A 13,957-nucleotide genomic window follows, 5' to 3' on the forward strand; every position below is an offset into this window, starting at 1 on the left:
GGGCTCGGTGGCTCGCTACGCTCGCCACAGGTTTATATCCAACTCCATGCCCACTTGGATAGTAGGGGTATGAAAAGGACCCATTTTTCCCATTGAATTCCATGTTAAAATGGACTCAGTCCATTTTAACATTGATTCCTATGGAAAAATCGGGTCATCGCATCGCATCGCATCGCATGGTCGCATGCGATGCGATGCGATCTCCCGATCCGACCCGATTTAGAAATCGGCAGCCCAGTTACTACATAAGTACCGAATATTCTTCACAAAGCAAAAGATCAGACATATCCAGGGAGTTCAATCCCACATTGGTATATTTGCTAGCAACCTGGTCCATTCCAATACGAGGGTTTGCTGCCCTTTGTTTAGGCGTGCCAAGCCTGGAACCCAGCTGGCAATAATAGTTTGAAGCCCCTTGTAAAGGGCTGTTACGTTAAAGAAATATTTTTGTCAATACTAGTTAAAAGCCTGTCAAATGATGGCTTAGTCCCCATCTGCTCCTACCTCCAATGTCTGTCTTCACAGCTCCCTCTCTCTATATCTAGGAATTTTGAAACAGATCATTTTGCTTTCACTTTCTGTTAAGGATTAATTTGATCCATCGAGTGGCCTCTAGTGGTCACTGGAGGTACTTCACCTCAGAGGAGAGGAGTATTTAGCTATATATACAGTGTGTGTGTGTGGATAAATCATCTATATCTATATATAGAAGTCAATAGTATGCTGGCACTCAAAAACAAATAACTGTAGGTGCCTTTCCCTGAAAATCAATACAAGGTCCAACTGGTGGGAGGCACCCAAAAAAGATTACTCAAAGTCAATGTAAGAAAAACATGCCCCAATGCACATGTTTTTCCTACATTGGCTTTAATTAATCTTTTTTGAGTGCCTCCCACCAGCTGGACTTTGTTTATCTATCTATCTATCTACACACACACACACACACACACACACAAGCTACGCCAGCTCGATGTAAAAGCTTTGAAACCTAGTCTGCTACCTTGTGATTGCCTTTATGTTTCTGTATGTATGATTGCTTCTATGTTTTTGTATGTGTAAAAGAGAAAGATGTAGTTTCACTCACTGCCAGCAGATGGCAGTGTTTCGGTTACACACAGACACTAGACATAACAAGGGGTAAAGACTTGCACTCATCAATGTATACCATTCTGCACTCGCACTGTTACTTTTTGTCCGTCCTGATTAAAAGGCTTAATGGCTTGAAATGACAACGCTATGGACACTTTTATGCATTCAATTCACCAATACAAGTAAGTCCGGTGAGTGCCGCCTCATCCTTCCTCATCCCTACAAGGTGAAGTCGTTACCCCTTGTTGTATCCATTCCAAGGAAGGCACCACAGCAGTTGTTGTTTCATCTAAAGTGCCAAACCATGCAGCATATAGACATATATATCCGTGTGTCTCCGAAACACTGCTATCTGCTGGCAGCGAGTGAAACATCTCTTTCAAATATACATACACATACAGGCAATCACACATACAGAAACACAGAGGCAATCACAAGGTACCAGACTAGCTTTCAAAGCTTTTGCTTCGAATAGGTTTAGCTATTATTTTTTAGTGTTGTTTTAGTAATAAGATATCCCTTTAACCAATGAAAGATAATTCAATGGCTTTGTAAGTTCAAATTGAAATATGCCTGGTATTGGCAACAAATGTTGAAGAATACGGCAAGATCATTTTAATCTTTCTAGAGGTATTTTTAGATTAAGAGAGCACTTTTCTAGAGATAAAAAAGGTATATTCTGTCAACTACTACTATATAAAATGGGTAACAGATACATCATCAATGTGCATACCTAGGTACAAGCACCTCCATCCAGATCTGTACTTTCAGGCATCTTAATGTAATATAAAACATTGGCCTACAATAGACTAGACAGCAAGCAATTCAGCACACAAGCACTCACCTTGCTTTATACTTCCAATGAGATGCGTAGAAACATTTTTGTTATGGATCCGCCCAGAAGTTTGGTGCAGAACGACATCTCGTGCAGAGGTCTCCCTGTAACACACAGAAACAGATACTAATGTGGGAAGGGTGGCTGCCTAGATAAACACATGCTTTGCTTTTCCATTGGGAATTACATTCACGAATTTCGCTAGTAAACCGTTGACCATATTTTATAGAAGAGGCATCTTTCTTTTGTAGCTAACCCCGTAGTATGGGCACATGTGGTTCCCCTCATTCAGCTTCAGCAGATTCTAAGTCTCCTCACCTTGCCTCAGCAACTCCAGACTCATCAGGTCCCAAGTTAGATTCATCTCCCCACGTACACCGCAGAATTGCATAGCCACAGCCTGGCTGTGACACCATTAGCTCAGGCGAGCCATCCACACCTGGGTTTACAGACAGGCTGTCCACCTTCAATGAAAGCAGGGACAAAATAAAATAAGTGCAAATCATTTAATGTAGTCACAGTTGTTCACATTGCCCCAAACTCTTGGTTTGCAGAAGCATCTGTCGCCACCATCAACATACATAGACCATGGATTCCAAAACTATAATGGTCTTAGACTGTATCAGACAATGAAAATGATTACAGGATGCCAGCAAGTTACCGCAGAATGGTCACATGTGAGGTCAGCAGACCGCACATGCATGGCAGCACTGTGGAGGCACAAAATGATGCATTAACAGACAATTCAACAGATTTTTTAGACTTCTTGGATCTAGAAGATAATATATCTTGGTAATAACTGATAATCTAAATGGTTGCTATGGGCAACATTCCGTTGTCAATAAAACTCCCATCTTAGTAAATTTACCCCACTGACTGAGCGATAAGTCATTAGCCTGACGGTCAGCAACATGAAGTCGTGACCCCCTGCTGAGATGGTCGCACCCACTTTGGCATCTTGACTCACAGTTTGAGAACTGCTGAACTAGACAACCACTTTCTTTGGTTAAGAGATCTGTACAAAACCAGATGGATTTCAGCATACAGCAAACTCAGCATAGACCCACAATGTTTGCATCACATACAGTGCAAACAAACAGCTGGTTGCCATACAGTTACACACAAGTGGAGATGCAATGGACGTGCCTAGATCTCTTAATTGCCTGTAGTTACTGATATCTGTGTATGCTGCTAACGCTGGACAAATGCCCAGTGTAAAAGAAAAAAACAAACAGATCAATTTGCAAAGTAGACTTGCATGTGACTTAGAACAACCCCATACAGTATGATCGTCTAACATTCTAAAGACCGGACTTCACGCAATGCTGAAGAACAATGGGATAACTAGCTGTTAATAACTAGAAGTCTACCATCCGCATGTTTTCACAACTTACTTGTCCCTCTAACAACCATTTCTTCAATGGCACAAGCTGACCACATGCCACATCAGCATCTGGATGACTCTCCCAGCGGAAAGCTCGGACCACGCGGTCAGTGTATCCCAACACTAACTCATATCGGCCATCTCCGTCTAAGGGAGAAATACACATACATGCCAACCATTAGGGATGAAATCTCATAGTATGTCTGAAACATTCAACTAGGATTTTAAAGATCACTGGTACAAAGGACATACCCAAACTCAATATGCAGTTAAGAACCACCCACATATAGGCAGACACCAGAAGACCTATATCTCACATAGATTGTGCAAAAAAGCAAGCTTGGCAGCCTCACACACTCACCACAAGATGAAGTGTGAAGAGGATGCATCATGCCTTTGGGCGGGATGTTCTAACATCCGCTGCCCTGTATCGCCCCCTTCCGCCGGGTACCATATTCCAAATAATCGCATATGCTCTAACATATGCAATTATTAATGCAAAGGACAGCTGTACTTTGCGATCCTACTCCGGTGATGGACTTCCAGTTCTGAGACCCAGGAGTCCGTCACTGATCCCTCACACAGCACTGCGGTAAGAATCCCACAGGCTGCGATTCCCTCCGCATCGCTGACCCAGCGGAAAGGGATTAGCGCAGAACGGGTTTTTTACCGCATTTCTGTTTTAGAGCATCTCGCCCAATGCCCCTGTTTGCAAAGTGAGCCTGTGTGAAAAATATGGTGTTGATAAGGATGGTATAAAGAAATAGCTATCATATATGACCATACTCCTGAAGGTGCCCATACACGGTACAATTGCTGGGTGCGATGCGATGCGAGTTCCCGTGCACAGCTCATCGCACAGCTCATCGCACAGCTCATCGCACAGCTCAAAAAGTATGTGCTACACATACTTTTTGTACTAGATCTCATCTCATTGCATTGCAAAACCTATGCAATGCGAAGAGATATTGTATACAATAATTGTACCGTGTATGGGCACCTTGATATTCATTCTTTCAGCACACTGCACAATTGGTAGTAGTTGTGGAAAATAAAAACATAGGTCAGAAAAGTCTGTTCTACACAGTTTTTGCCAAATGTCCCAGATTCGCAGCCAATGTCTCCACAGAGAAGCTTACACTTGAGGTGTCAACAATTATTATACGGTAACTGGGTATTCCCTGGTGGTCTCCCATCCACGTACTAGCCCGGCATAACACCGCTTAGCTTCCAAGTTCTGAAGCATTTGGGCATGCCCAGTGTGATAAGACCATATTAGTGTTGTGACCTCCGGTATTGCATCGGTACCATATGTGGTGCTAGTGCTGCGATCATAGGTACAGGTGTTCAGCTGGCAAGAGTTCCAGAATAGTTTTTGTCTCAGGTGGGTGATAATAAATAAATAGGTATGACCTAAATGTTCACCTCTATTGATAATTAAAGGCCAGCAGTAGATAAACAATAATTCAGTATCAATTTCAGAGCCTTATAATCACATATATACAGTAAGCCAAAAAGCACATATATAATATAAAGCGGTGTCTCCAAGGTTCCTGAATTTTCTAGGAGACACTACACCTGTGTTTGAGGTATATTATAAGCACCTTTAGTATACATGTATTTAGCAGTAGATATTAATCCATATACTGACATGAGTTTGCAGGAAATACACAGAAATCAACCCGTACTGTGGCGATATTGGACGTAGAATGAGAGAATGGTAGAGCAGGTGACAGGCATGAAAGAAGTAGAGTAAGAGGTCTCAAGCAGGTCACTTCAGTGAAAAAGGTGCCCTGTTGCAGTGCATTGCAGGGCACATCTTACTGGGATGTGCAGGGCACATCTTACTGGGATGTGCAGGGCACATCTTACTGGGTCATCCCACATACTGGGAGACTGTGATTTACTGTGAAAGTAAATAGAGCGACAGGAGCAAAATAATGCTACATTACCAATGCTAGAGTGCTACCCACCGAATAAATACAGAATTTGAACACTTTTCTATGAAAAGTGCAGAGGTATGATAAACAATGGTATCGGAAAGGTTAAGGATTAACTATCACCATTTATTAACACTGAAGCAAAAGGGTCTATTACTGATGAACATACATATATATGCCGGGCTTGATGGCGTCACTAGACGGCGCCTCTTCCGGGGTCAGGAGCCGGTGGGACGGTCCTTTTTCCACCGTGGGGATATAAGGTGAGATTATATTGTTGTAATTTGTGCATGCTGAGCATTCTATTCCAAATGAAACGTTGACAGACCTTTGAGAGTCATTGTTTTTGTTTAACTGCAAGTGCCATGCTACTTTGAATTCTACATACCCTTATCCTAAGGGGGGCGCCAGGTGCAGTATTTCTCTATTTCAGAAAAGCCCCACACTAAAGATCACTAAATTCAACAGGTTTTGTAGTCCCATAAACATGGTCCATACAGTATATATATTATGCTCAACTGTGGGAAAAAAAAAATAAAAAAAACAGAGACCAAGAAAAAAACTAATCTTGGAATGAAAACATAGTTTTCATGTTTTCATTCCAATATTAATTATTTTTCTTTAAGAAGGTGGTGTGCTGGTCTCCGTTAATCAGTGGATCCTGAAGAAGAATTTACTTGCGCATAACACATTTTCAGTTTGCTCTTACCAATGTCACTTATAAGGACGAGCTTAGTGTTGGCGGGTAGATGCTGTGTGTAAGTGGCTTTTAGGTCCTCTCCCATTGTAAGGTCACTTGCTGCCTCCAGTTTTGAACTCAGGTCAAACAGATGAAACCAGCCTTCAGCACTAACTGCCACCACAAAATTCTATATATATATATAAAAAAAAAAAAAAGTACTGCTTACATACATTCACGTCATCACTTGCATACAGGTATCAAACTGAAAATCAAATCCAAACTGCATAGAATCGCACAGTAAGAAAAGCGCAAGACACTAATATCTACTGCAGTAATATCAGACCAGAACAAATCACCAAAACATTTAAAAAGGCAACTGGAGCAGAGCCACATGGTATGTCTGTACATGCTAAATGCCTGGAACACTTTCCTGCAAGAAAAACAGGTTTTAACATTACTGGTCAGAGACTACAGAAAACTCAAATACAATAATAATTGGGCTTTTCATCATAAACTGGGATAAGCTTTGGCCATGCTAACATGGCAAAACAGTTATAATGCCAAATGCTGGGAGTAATGTCAGGAACGAATTGCTCTGGGCAATTATATTGAGGCAGAGAAGGAAACCATGCTGTTTTAATTTTAATTTCTATGAACTGAGACCCCAGACCGGTTACGGATTGTGTGGGAGAACACAGGGTTTTGTGCAGGCACAGACTAACATCATAAAAATGGAACTAAAAAGCAAGATGGGAAACTACCCAAAGTATACAGACTTCAATTTTCTCTCTCATCATTCATTTGACACAAGAAAACAAGTATTGTAAAGCTGGGAAGTTTTAGTATGGAGGGACCAAGGGCCTTATTTTACTTTACTCTTTCTGACAAAATCCTTCTTAGATGGACAAAACCATGTGCACTGCAGGGGGGAGATGTAAAATGTGCAGAGAGAATTAGATTTGGGTGAATTATTTTGTTTCTGTGCAGGGTAAATACTGGCTGCTTTATTTTTACACTGCAATATAGATCTCACTTTGAAGTAAAACTCCACCCAAATCTAATTCTCTCTGTACAAGTTATATCTGCCCCTCCTGCAGTGCACATGGTTTTGTCCATCCAAGAAAGATTTGGTCAGAAAGACTGAACTAGAATAAGGCCCACAATCCCTAAAAATATATTACACACGTAATTGAGAAACACTCCTAAAATAATTACTGGAAAACTGCAAATAAAACCCATTGATAACATCAGATTAGAACTAACATACATACCATGCCTGTATGGAGGATGAAGATGCCAAAATCTAGCACGGTATTTAATTAACACAACATACTAAAAAAATCATCCCATTAATGACAGTATCCTCTCACCTTACCTTTCCCTTATTGCAGACATCACCTACACCAACACAGGTCAGCTAAATAATAAAGAAAAAAGGTGTTAATCTCTGCAGTGATATCAGCAATATAAAATGCAACAGCAGCTGTGGAGAGACCCAAACACAATGGGCAATATTGGCAACAGAGACCCGGCATTGGCAAGTGCATACACTTGCTGATGTAAACGATCCACTACTACCTCGTCTGTACATGCATAGACGGCGGAGGTCATTAAGCGGGAGGGCACTTCTTGGAGGCAAACACACTGGGTGATATAATGAATGATATCGCTCAGATTTATTTACAGTTTCTTATATAGAGCAGCATATTCCATTGCGCTTTACAATTGGAAACAATAGGGATTAAACAAACTGGGTAGAAATAAACCGACATGGAGGTAGGAGGGCCCTGCTCACAAGCTTACAGTCTATAGACAGGCCAAAAATGATAGATATCGCTCATTATATCACCCAGTGTGTATGGGGCTTAATCCCTTCGTGGTGTTTTTTATTTTTATTTTTTTAGGGAGCACTCCCCACTGGGCAAGTTTTTTTTAGGGGGGAGCACTCCCTAAAAAAAAAACCCACGGCATTTCCCGGATGTGTGCGGCATGACCTTAGCAAGGTCACGCCGCACGCAGCTGGGGGAAGGAGGCAAGGCCGGGCAGCAGGAGCTGGGCAGTGGCTGAAGCTGATCTCAGTGCTCAGCAGTGCTGCCGGGCAGGAGGGAGCGCAGGCAGCGGCACTCCCAAGAATTTTCTGGGTTTGCCAGTCTGCGCACTGGAGCCTAACCCAGAAAATTCTCGGGAGTACCAGTGAAGGGGTTAAGGGGCTCATTTATTAATAAATACATATTCATTGCGATAAAAATGGGATTTTAGCACCCAGGACTGCATTGCAATATATGATCACTTCCGGTTGAATGTTTTAGTAAGCACCATTTGCCAAGGCTGCTATGCATGCGCATTCCCACTGCCCGCACATGCACAGCAGGGGAACCTCTGGAACTACTTATGGCTAATGAATTATTACGAATATACATAACTTGTTCAGTATACTTTTGTAATTTACACAAGAGTATTGCATATAAGACACTAGTTCTTTAGCATCTTAATATATTTCTACCTTTTATTATAATGTTGTATAGTTTTTTTATTATGTTAGAATAGCAACATATAGGTTGCCTCTATGTTCATGTGCGCTATGGGACTTTCTGTTCAGTTCCTATTTGGCTTATGGTCCTAAGCTCCACTAGGGCAGGGACTGATGTGAAGGGTCAAGTTTTCTCTATAAAGCGCTGCGGAATACGTGCACACTATACAAATAACTGGTAATAAGTGTTGACCTTGATTTCTTTATATATATATATATATATATATATATATATATATATATATATATATATATATATATATATATATATATATACACACACATACATACATATACATATATATATATATACACACATACATACATATACACACACAAACACACACACATGGGCAGAGCCATAACTAGCTGTGTGTGGGTAGTGCCCCTCATAGCGTAAAGCTATGTGGGGCACCACCGTTGCTGTCCCTCTAGAAGTGGTGCCGCCAATAACAAACCTCCCCCTTTCTCCCACTGCCACATGGGTGCAACGATTTGCAGGTAGTTAGACCAGACTTAACGCCAAGAAGTGCCTGACCCTTTCATAGTCCCCTGGAGCTGCGAGAGTCAGGTAGTGCTTGTCCCCCACCTTTCTCCGTCTCGCTCTCGTCTTCTCCTGGCGTAGTGTAACAAAGGTTCTTCCTTACAGGATCTGCCTGGTGTAGCATGGGGGTTCTATTTTGTGTAGCGTGTTATGGGTTCTATGCCTGGTGTAATATGTATAAGGGCTCTAACTGGCATAACAGGGACTCTGTAATGTGTAACAAGGACTCTGCCTGGCATAATATGTAGAGGGGGCTTTGCCTTGCGTAAGGTGTAACTGGGTTCTGCTTGGTGTAACATCTAACTGACACTGTCTGGCGTTACATCCAACTAGGAATTTTGCACATTGTAATGGGTGTAACATGTGCGCGTCTTAAAAAAAAAGGGGGGGGGTGGGGGGGTTTACCAAGGTAGATCAGGTGAGAACATGGGGAGTGTTGTCTAGCTGCTACTCAAGTTAAGATCAGTTACTAATGCATGTATTCGAGAGTGGAAGGTTGAAGTAGTGCTAATAAATATATATCGTTGAATCAATTGGCTTAGATATACCAAATTGTGTACTCATAAATTAGGTAGATCTAAGCCAATTGATCCAACTTTATATATTTATTAGCACTACTCCAACTTTCCACTCTCATAACAGGGGCTCTACCTGGGGCAATGTGTGCAACAGGGCCTCTAAGGGGCACTCTTGCATGGTGTAATGTGAATAACAGACACTACTGTGTGGTATGATATGAATTGGTACTTATGCGTCCATGCCCCCTCCCATGAAGCCACACCTCTAAAAAGATATTACACACACCTCCGGCACGTACTGTCCCCTTTATTTTGCTATGGGAGCGGTTTCCTTTCTGGCAGAGTAATTAAATGTCTAGTTGGAGCACTGTATATGGGTCATTCCATTAAATAAATATATATGATATAATACATGTAAACTAGATTAAACATAGCTAGTAACATTTTAGTATTTAGTTTTATGCTGGTAAAAGTTACCCATGCATTTACCTTTCTTTTTCTGCTTCTAAGACTATCTACCCCACAGTGCCCAGCACTAGAGTTTAAAAAGAATAATTTGTCATAAACAAAGTTTTAATTCCTCTTGAAGCAAAGTAGAGGTGAAGTAGTGCGACCAACGCTGCAGACATCTGAGGTCTCACCAGGCATTTTCGGTTAGTCCCAGGACCCACAATTACTGATGGCAGCCCTGCCCCATACGTTAGTCATTTTCAAAATGTTGAATTTCAGCTTTATTTGTGTGTGGTGCATTTAACCTTCTAAAAATGAACATGAAATGTAACGAGTCACATGGAATAACCCAGATGTATTTACTGATGTTATACACTGCATATCTTTATTATTATGTTACTGCAGCCCTTCTGCAATGAATTACTTGCGTTGCAGCGGCTGTCGGGTATATCGTTTAAGTAGTTTCTCACTCCTAGTGGGCTAAATAACCTTTCACACCGGGGGGGAGGGGGGAGAAGAGTAAGGTCGGTGGCTTTGCAGTTCAACTATCCCAGGGCTGGGCAATTGCGGCCCTCCAGATGTTGATAAACTACACATCCCAGCATGCCTTGCATCAGTTTCAGCATGTCCACATAGCAAAACTAATGCAAAGCATCCTGGGATGTGTAGTTCATCAACATCTGGAGGGCCGCAATTGCCCAGCCCTGAACTATCCATACCACCACCTGTTGCCCTTAGTAACCAAGAGGCAAGTGAAGCGAGCCCGCAAGTGTCCATTTGGACCGCACTTCTTCCCCTGTTACGGGACAGTCCTTTCTATGACTAGGAAATAGACCAAACCATAATTATTAGTTATCAGGTCTGCTCAGTACTAGGGATGGCTATCGACTAATACTAGTCAATGGTTTATGACTGATGAAAAATAGTTGCTTCAGTTTCCTATAATCGATGGTGCAGCATAACTGAATAGATTTTTTTTTGTTTTCCCCAAGGTGCCAGGAGACTGAGCATAGCTCCACCCCAACACCCATGAAGTCATGCCCCCAAGTTCTGATTGTCCCACAGACGAGTCAGTCAAAGAAAAGCAACAACCATCAATAGGCAAAACCATTGATAGTCATACATCGAATCAATGACCATTTGCACTATCACCATAGATGGCACAGATCTATGGCGATTCCACCAATGGCCATGCCTATTCAGTATCACCTTGGTTATAGGTCACTGTTTGGGAAAACCACACCGTCTGGACAGACACAACGTGTGAAATCACCATTTGGTTACGGTTTTAAACAAATTTGACCCTCTTGAGGTGCACCTGCGGCACCCCCTTATTCTAGGAATGGCCATCTTTGCCATTCCCATTGATGGCAATAATGCAACTGGTCATCAATAGTATTAGACTACTCAATGGATGATAATCTATGTTTTTACCTATTGATGGGCATCCATTTTTTTTTGACTGAGTAGCCTGTTGGCCAGTCAAAACACAGGGGCTTCACAGGTGTCGGCGCTATGCTCCATGTCCCGGAACTTTGAAAAAACAAACAAAAGCAAAACATCAATTCTCCACCATCGATGGCAAAAGTATTGAACATCGGCCATAAACCATTGATGATTTAGAAACATTGATGGTCAACGGCCATCCCTAGCCTATACAGATGTGTGTGGGAATGGAATGCCGGACACAGACATCCATTCACCTTCTGCCAGCCTCTGCTGCTGTCTGCATAGTACCGCAGACAGCAGCGGAGGCTGTACACGGACCCTGCCCAACCTCCGAACTGACCGCAGGACGCTGCGGTCCGATGGTACGGGCTCCACTATTGGTGGAAATAGGTCCCCAAGTCGGATGACCTGGGTTACCCATTTGCATGGCCCCTGACTCCGGGTCTAACCCTGAGCATTTGGTAGGTCGGACACCCGGGGAATAGTGTTCTGTGCCAGGGGGGTCGGCAGCAGTTGGGAGACCCCCCCCCAGACTGAAGGGAATAAAACTGTCTATTCAGCGATGCAGAGGGGCAAAAAACGGGGGTGTGACCTAAGTACATGACATCCACAAGGAAATCCCCTTTCTACAGACTACGCATGCGCCGCGCAAGTTTCCCGATTAGCGAGACAGACAGATATTGGGGAGGTAATGGTGTGGGGAGTGCAGCGGTTAGCCGGCCCCGCCGTATGGAGCAGCGATGTGCAACAAGGGCCGGGTCTCACCATGCCGGAGCAGCAGCGGATCAGCCAGGGCTTGCTGTGGTCGCTCCGGTACACGTGCAGCCTGCCACTGGTGTCTCCCAGCACCAGCTCGTTGAGCTGCAGAGAGAGAGAGAGAGAAGAGCAAAGGGGGCGGCATTAGTAGATGTCGGTCAGGGAGCCCGGTGTCCCGGGCACACCATTGTCCCCTCCTTCCCCAGGTTACCGAGTCGTTGTCCGCGTCCCCCAGACACAACGCGTGCGGGAAGAGAGAGCCGCTGAACTCCAGCACCGCGCGCTGCACGTAGCTAAGCGAACGCATGGCCACCGGTGTCCTCTCACTCGCAAGCACCGGGCGGTCACTGACTCACTACGGTAGAAAGATACGTGGGACGCTGCCGGCGCTTTATAGTGATGTAGCCTACCTAAAGCCGACGCTACCCTGCTACGGATTGCGATTGGTCGCATCTTTTGATCACGTGATTTGGAGCGCTGTCACCCATCACGTGATCATTTAGTTTTTCTTTGTAACATGATTGGACCCCATGCTTCTCTGCTATACTGTGGGCGCTGACTGAGTAACACGAATCACACTTTTTAAGGGGGACAGTAGCGCTCGGGATGTCCATCGGTGGTTTACCGTTCGATGTTACCGTGGATGGGTAACTCGATGGTATAAAAATAACATTCGATGGTCACTCCTGCTTTGCAATACAGAAGCTTGTGGGTGGGCCAGTAGGAGCCTTGGGGGGAAACTTTGCAGGAGTGTCAAGGGCGGAGCTAAGCTCCGTGTCCCGGTACTGGTACTGTAATGTAAATAAACGTAATTCTTGCTTCTGTTCTGTATAATCGATGGTGGGAAACCCTCTGGCTCTCCCCCATCATTGCCAACAATATTCATCATTGGTCATAGACCATCGATTGATTTTCAATAATCGCTGGCCAATGGCCATCACAAGTAGCAGCCAGATTCCAAATGTGCATACACATGGTGCAATTTTGACTTTGGTTAATTATGACTATATGATTTCCCTCGAACTTCCCGAAGCCCAGAACCACCAATTTTGGTTATACTAGAACAATAGTTTGTATATATGGTCAAAATTGACTTGCCTGCACAGTTTATTTTTAGGTGTTGCGCATTGGTATCGCAAGCTGTATAGACCCTGTACGACATGTACTAACTTTTTTCCAATTTTGACTATATAGTCAAAATGGAAAGTACATATGACACCGTGTGTATGTACCTCAGTGGCGGCTCCTGCTATAGGCCTCTCCAGTTAAAATCACAACACCAGAGACACAGACAGCACCAGAGCTCTGGTGCCTACCACTGTAGCTCCTAAGCGTCTCTCACACAGCACTTGTGCCCTTTTCATACCCCCACCATCCACGTCAGCGTGGAGTCGATTTTATATAGAGGCGCTCACTAGGCTTCACAGGAGCTTAGGAGTACCAGTGCTGGGCTGCCTTGGAGGAGTCAGCGTAGGATGCTGATAATGTACAGGCAGCTGGCGAGCCGTGAAACTAAACAAGTACCTAGATTTCTATTGAAAGCTGCTACTGCTCATCATACACAGAGCTGACAACTCCTCCCCCTCTTGGGCTGCCAGTACCTTCCTAGAGCAATGACAGCAATAGCTTCCAACAGGAAGCCATTCTGTGCAACCCGCCAGAGCTACAGTGCTTCTGTGGGCTGCTGCCTGTGCAGCCCAGAAGCAATTTTCTGTAGTCAGCATGACCAGACTTCAGTGAGTCACTCAGTGTGATGGAAGCATGGAAGTTTATTTTATTT

General features: G+C 43.6%; 1 protein-coding gene across 2 annotated transcripts in view; it reads right to left on the bottom strand.

Annotated features, from left to right (window-relative positions):
• The window catches only part of ITFG2 (integrin alpha FG-GAP repeat containing 2), a 58,726-nt gene extending 46,126 nt beyond the window's left edge, over window positions 1–12,600 (bottom strand). The window contains exons 1-7 of one of the 2 annotated variants that reach the window (XM_083182100.1): window positions 12,389–12,600; window positions 12,187–12,282; window positions 7,306–7,347; window positions 5,958–6,117; window positions 3,319–3,455; window positions 2,243–2,388; window positions 1,934–2,028 (exon numbers count right to left, since the gene is read on the bottom strand). In XM_083182100.1, the coding sequence (XP_083038226.1) occupies window positions 1,934–2,028; window positions 2,243–2,388; window positions 3,319–3,455; window positions 5,958–6,117; window positions 7,306–7,347; window positions 12,187–12,282; window positions 12,389–12,484 (772 nt within the window). In that variant the 5' untranslated portion in view covers window positions 12,485–12,600. The remainder of the gene's footprint in view (window positions 1–1,933; window positions 2,029–2,242; window positions 2,389–3,318; window positions 3,456–5,957; window positions 6,118–7,305; window positions 7,348–12,186; window positions 12,283–12,388) is intronic. The other variant, XM_083182099.1, reaches the window with a different exon arrangement.
• Between the last annotated feature and the right edge of the window lie 1,357 nt (window positions 12,601–13,957).

This window comes from Crinia signifera, chromosome 4 (genome assembly GCF_055691185.1).
Source record: "Crinia signifera chromosome 4, ASM5569118v1, whole genome shotgun sequence".
NCBI lineage: Eukaryota > Metazoa > Chordata > Amphibia > Anura > Myobatrachidae > Crinia > Crinia signifera.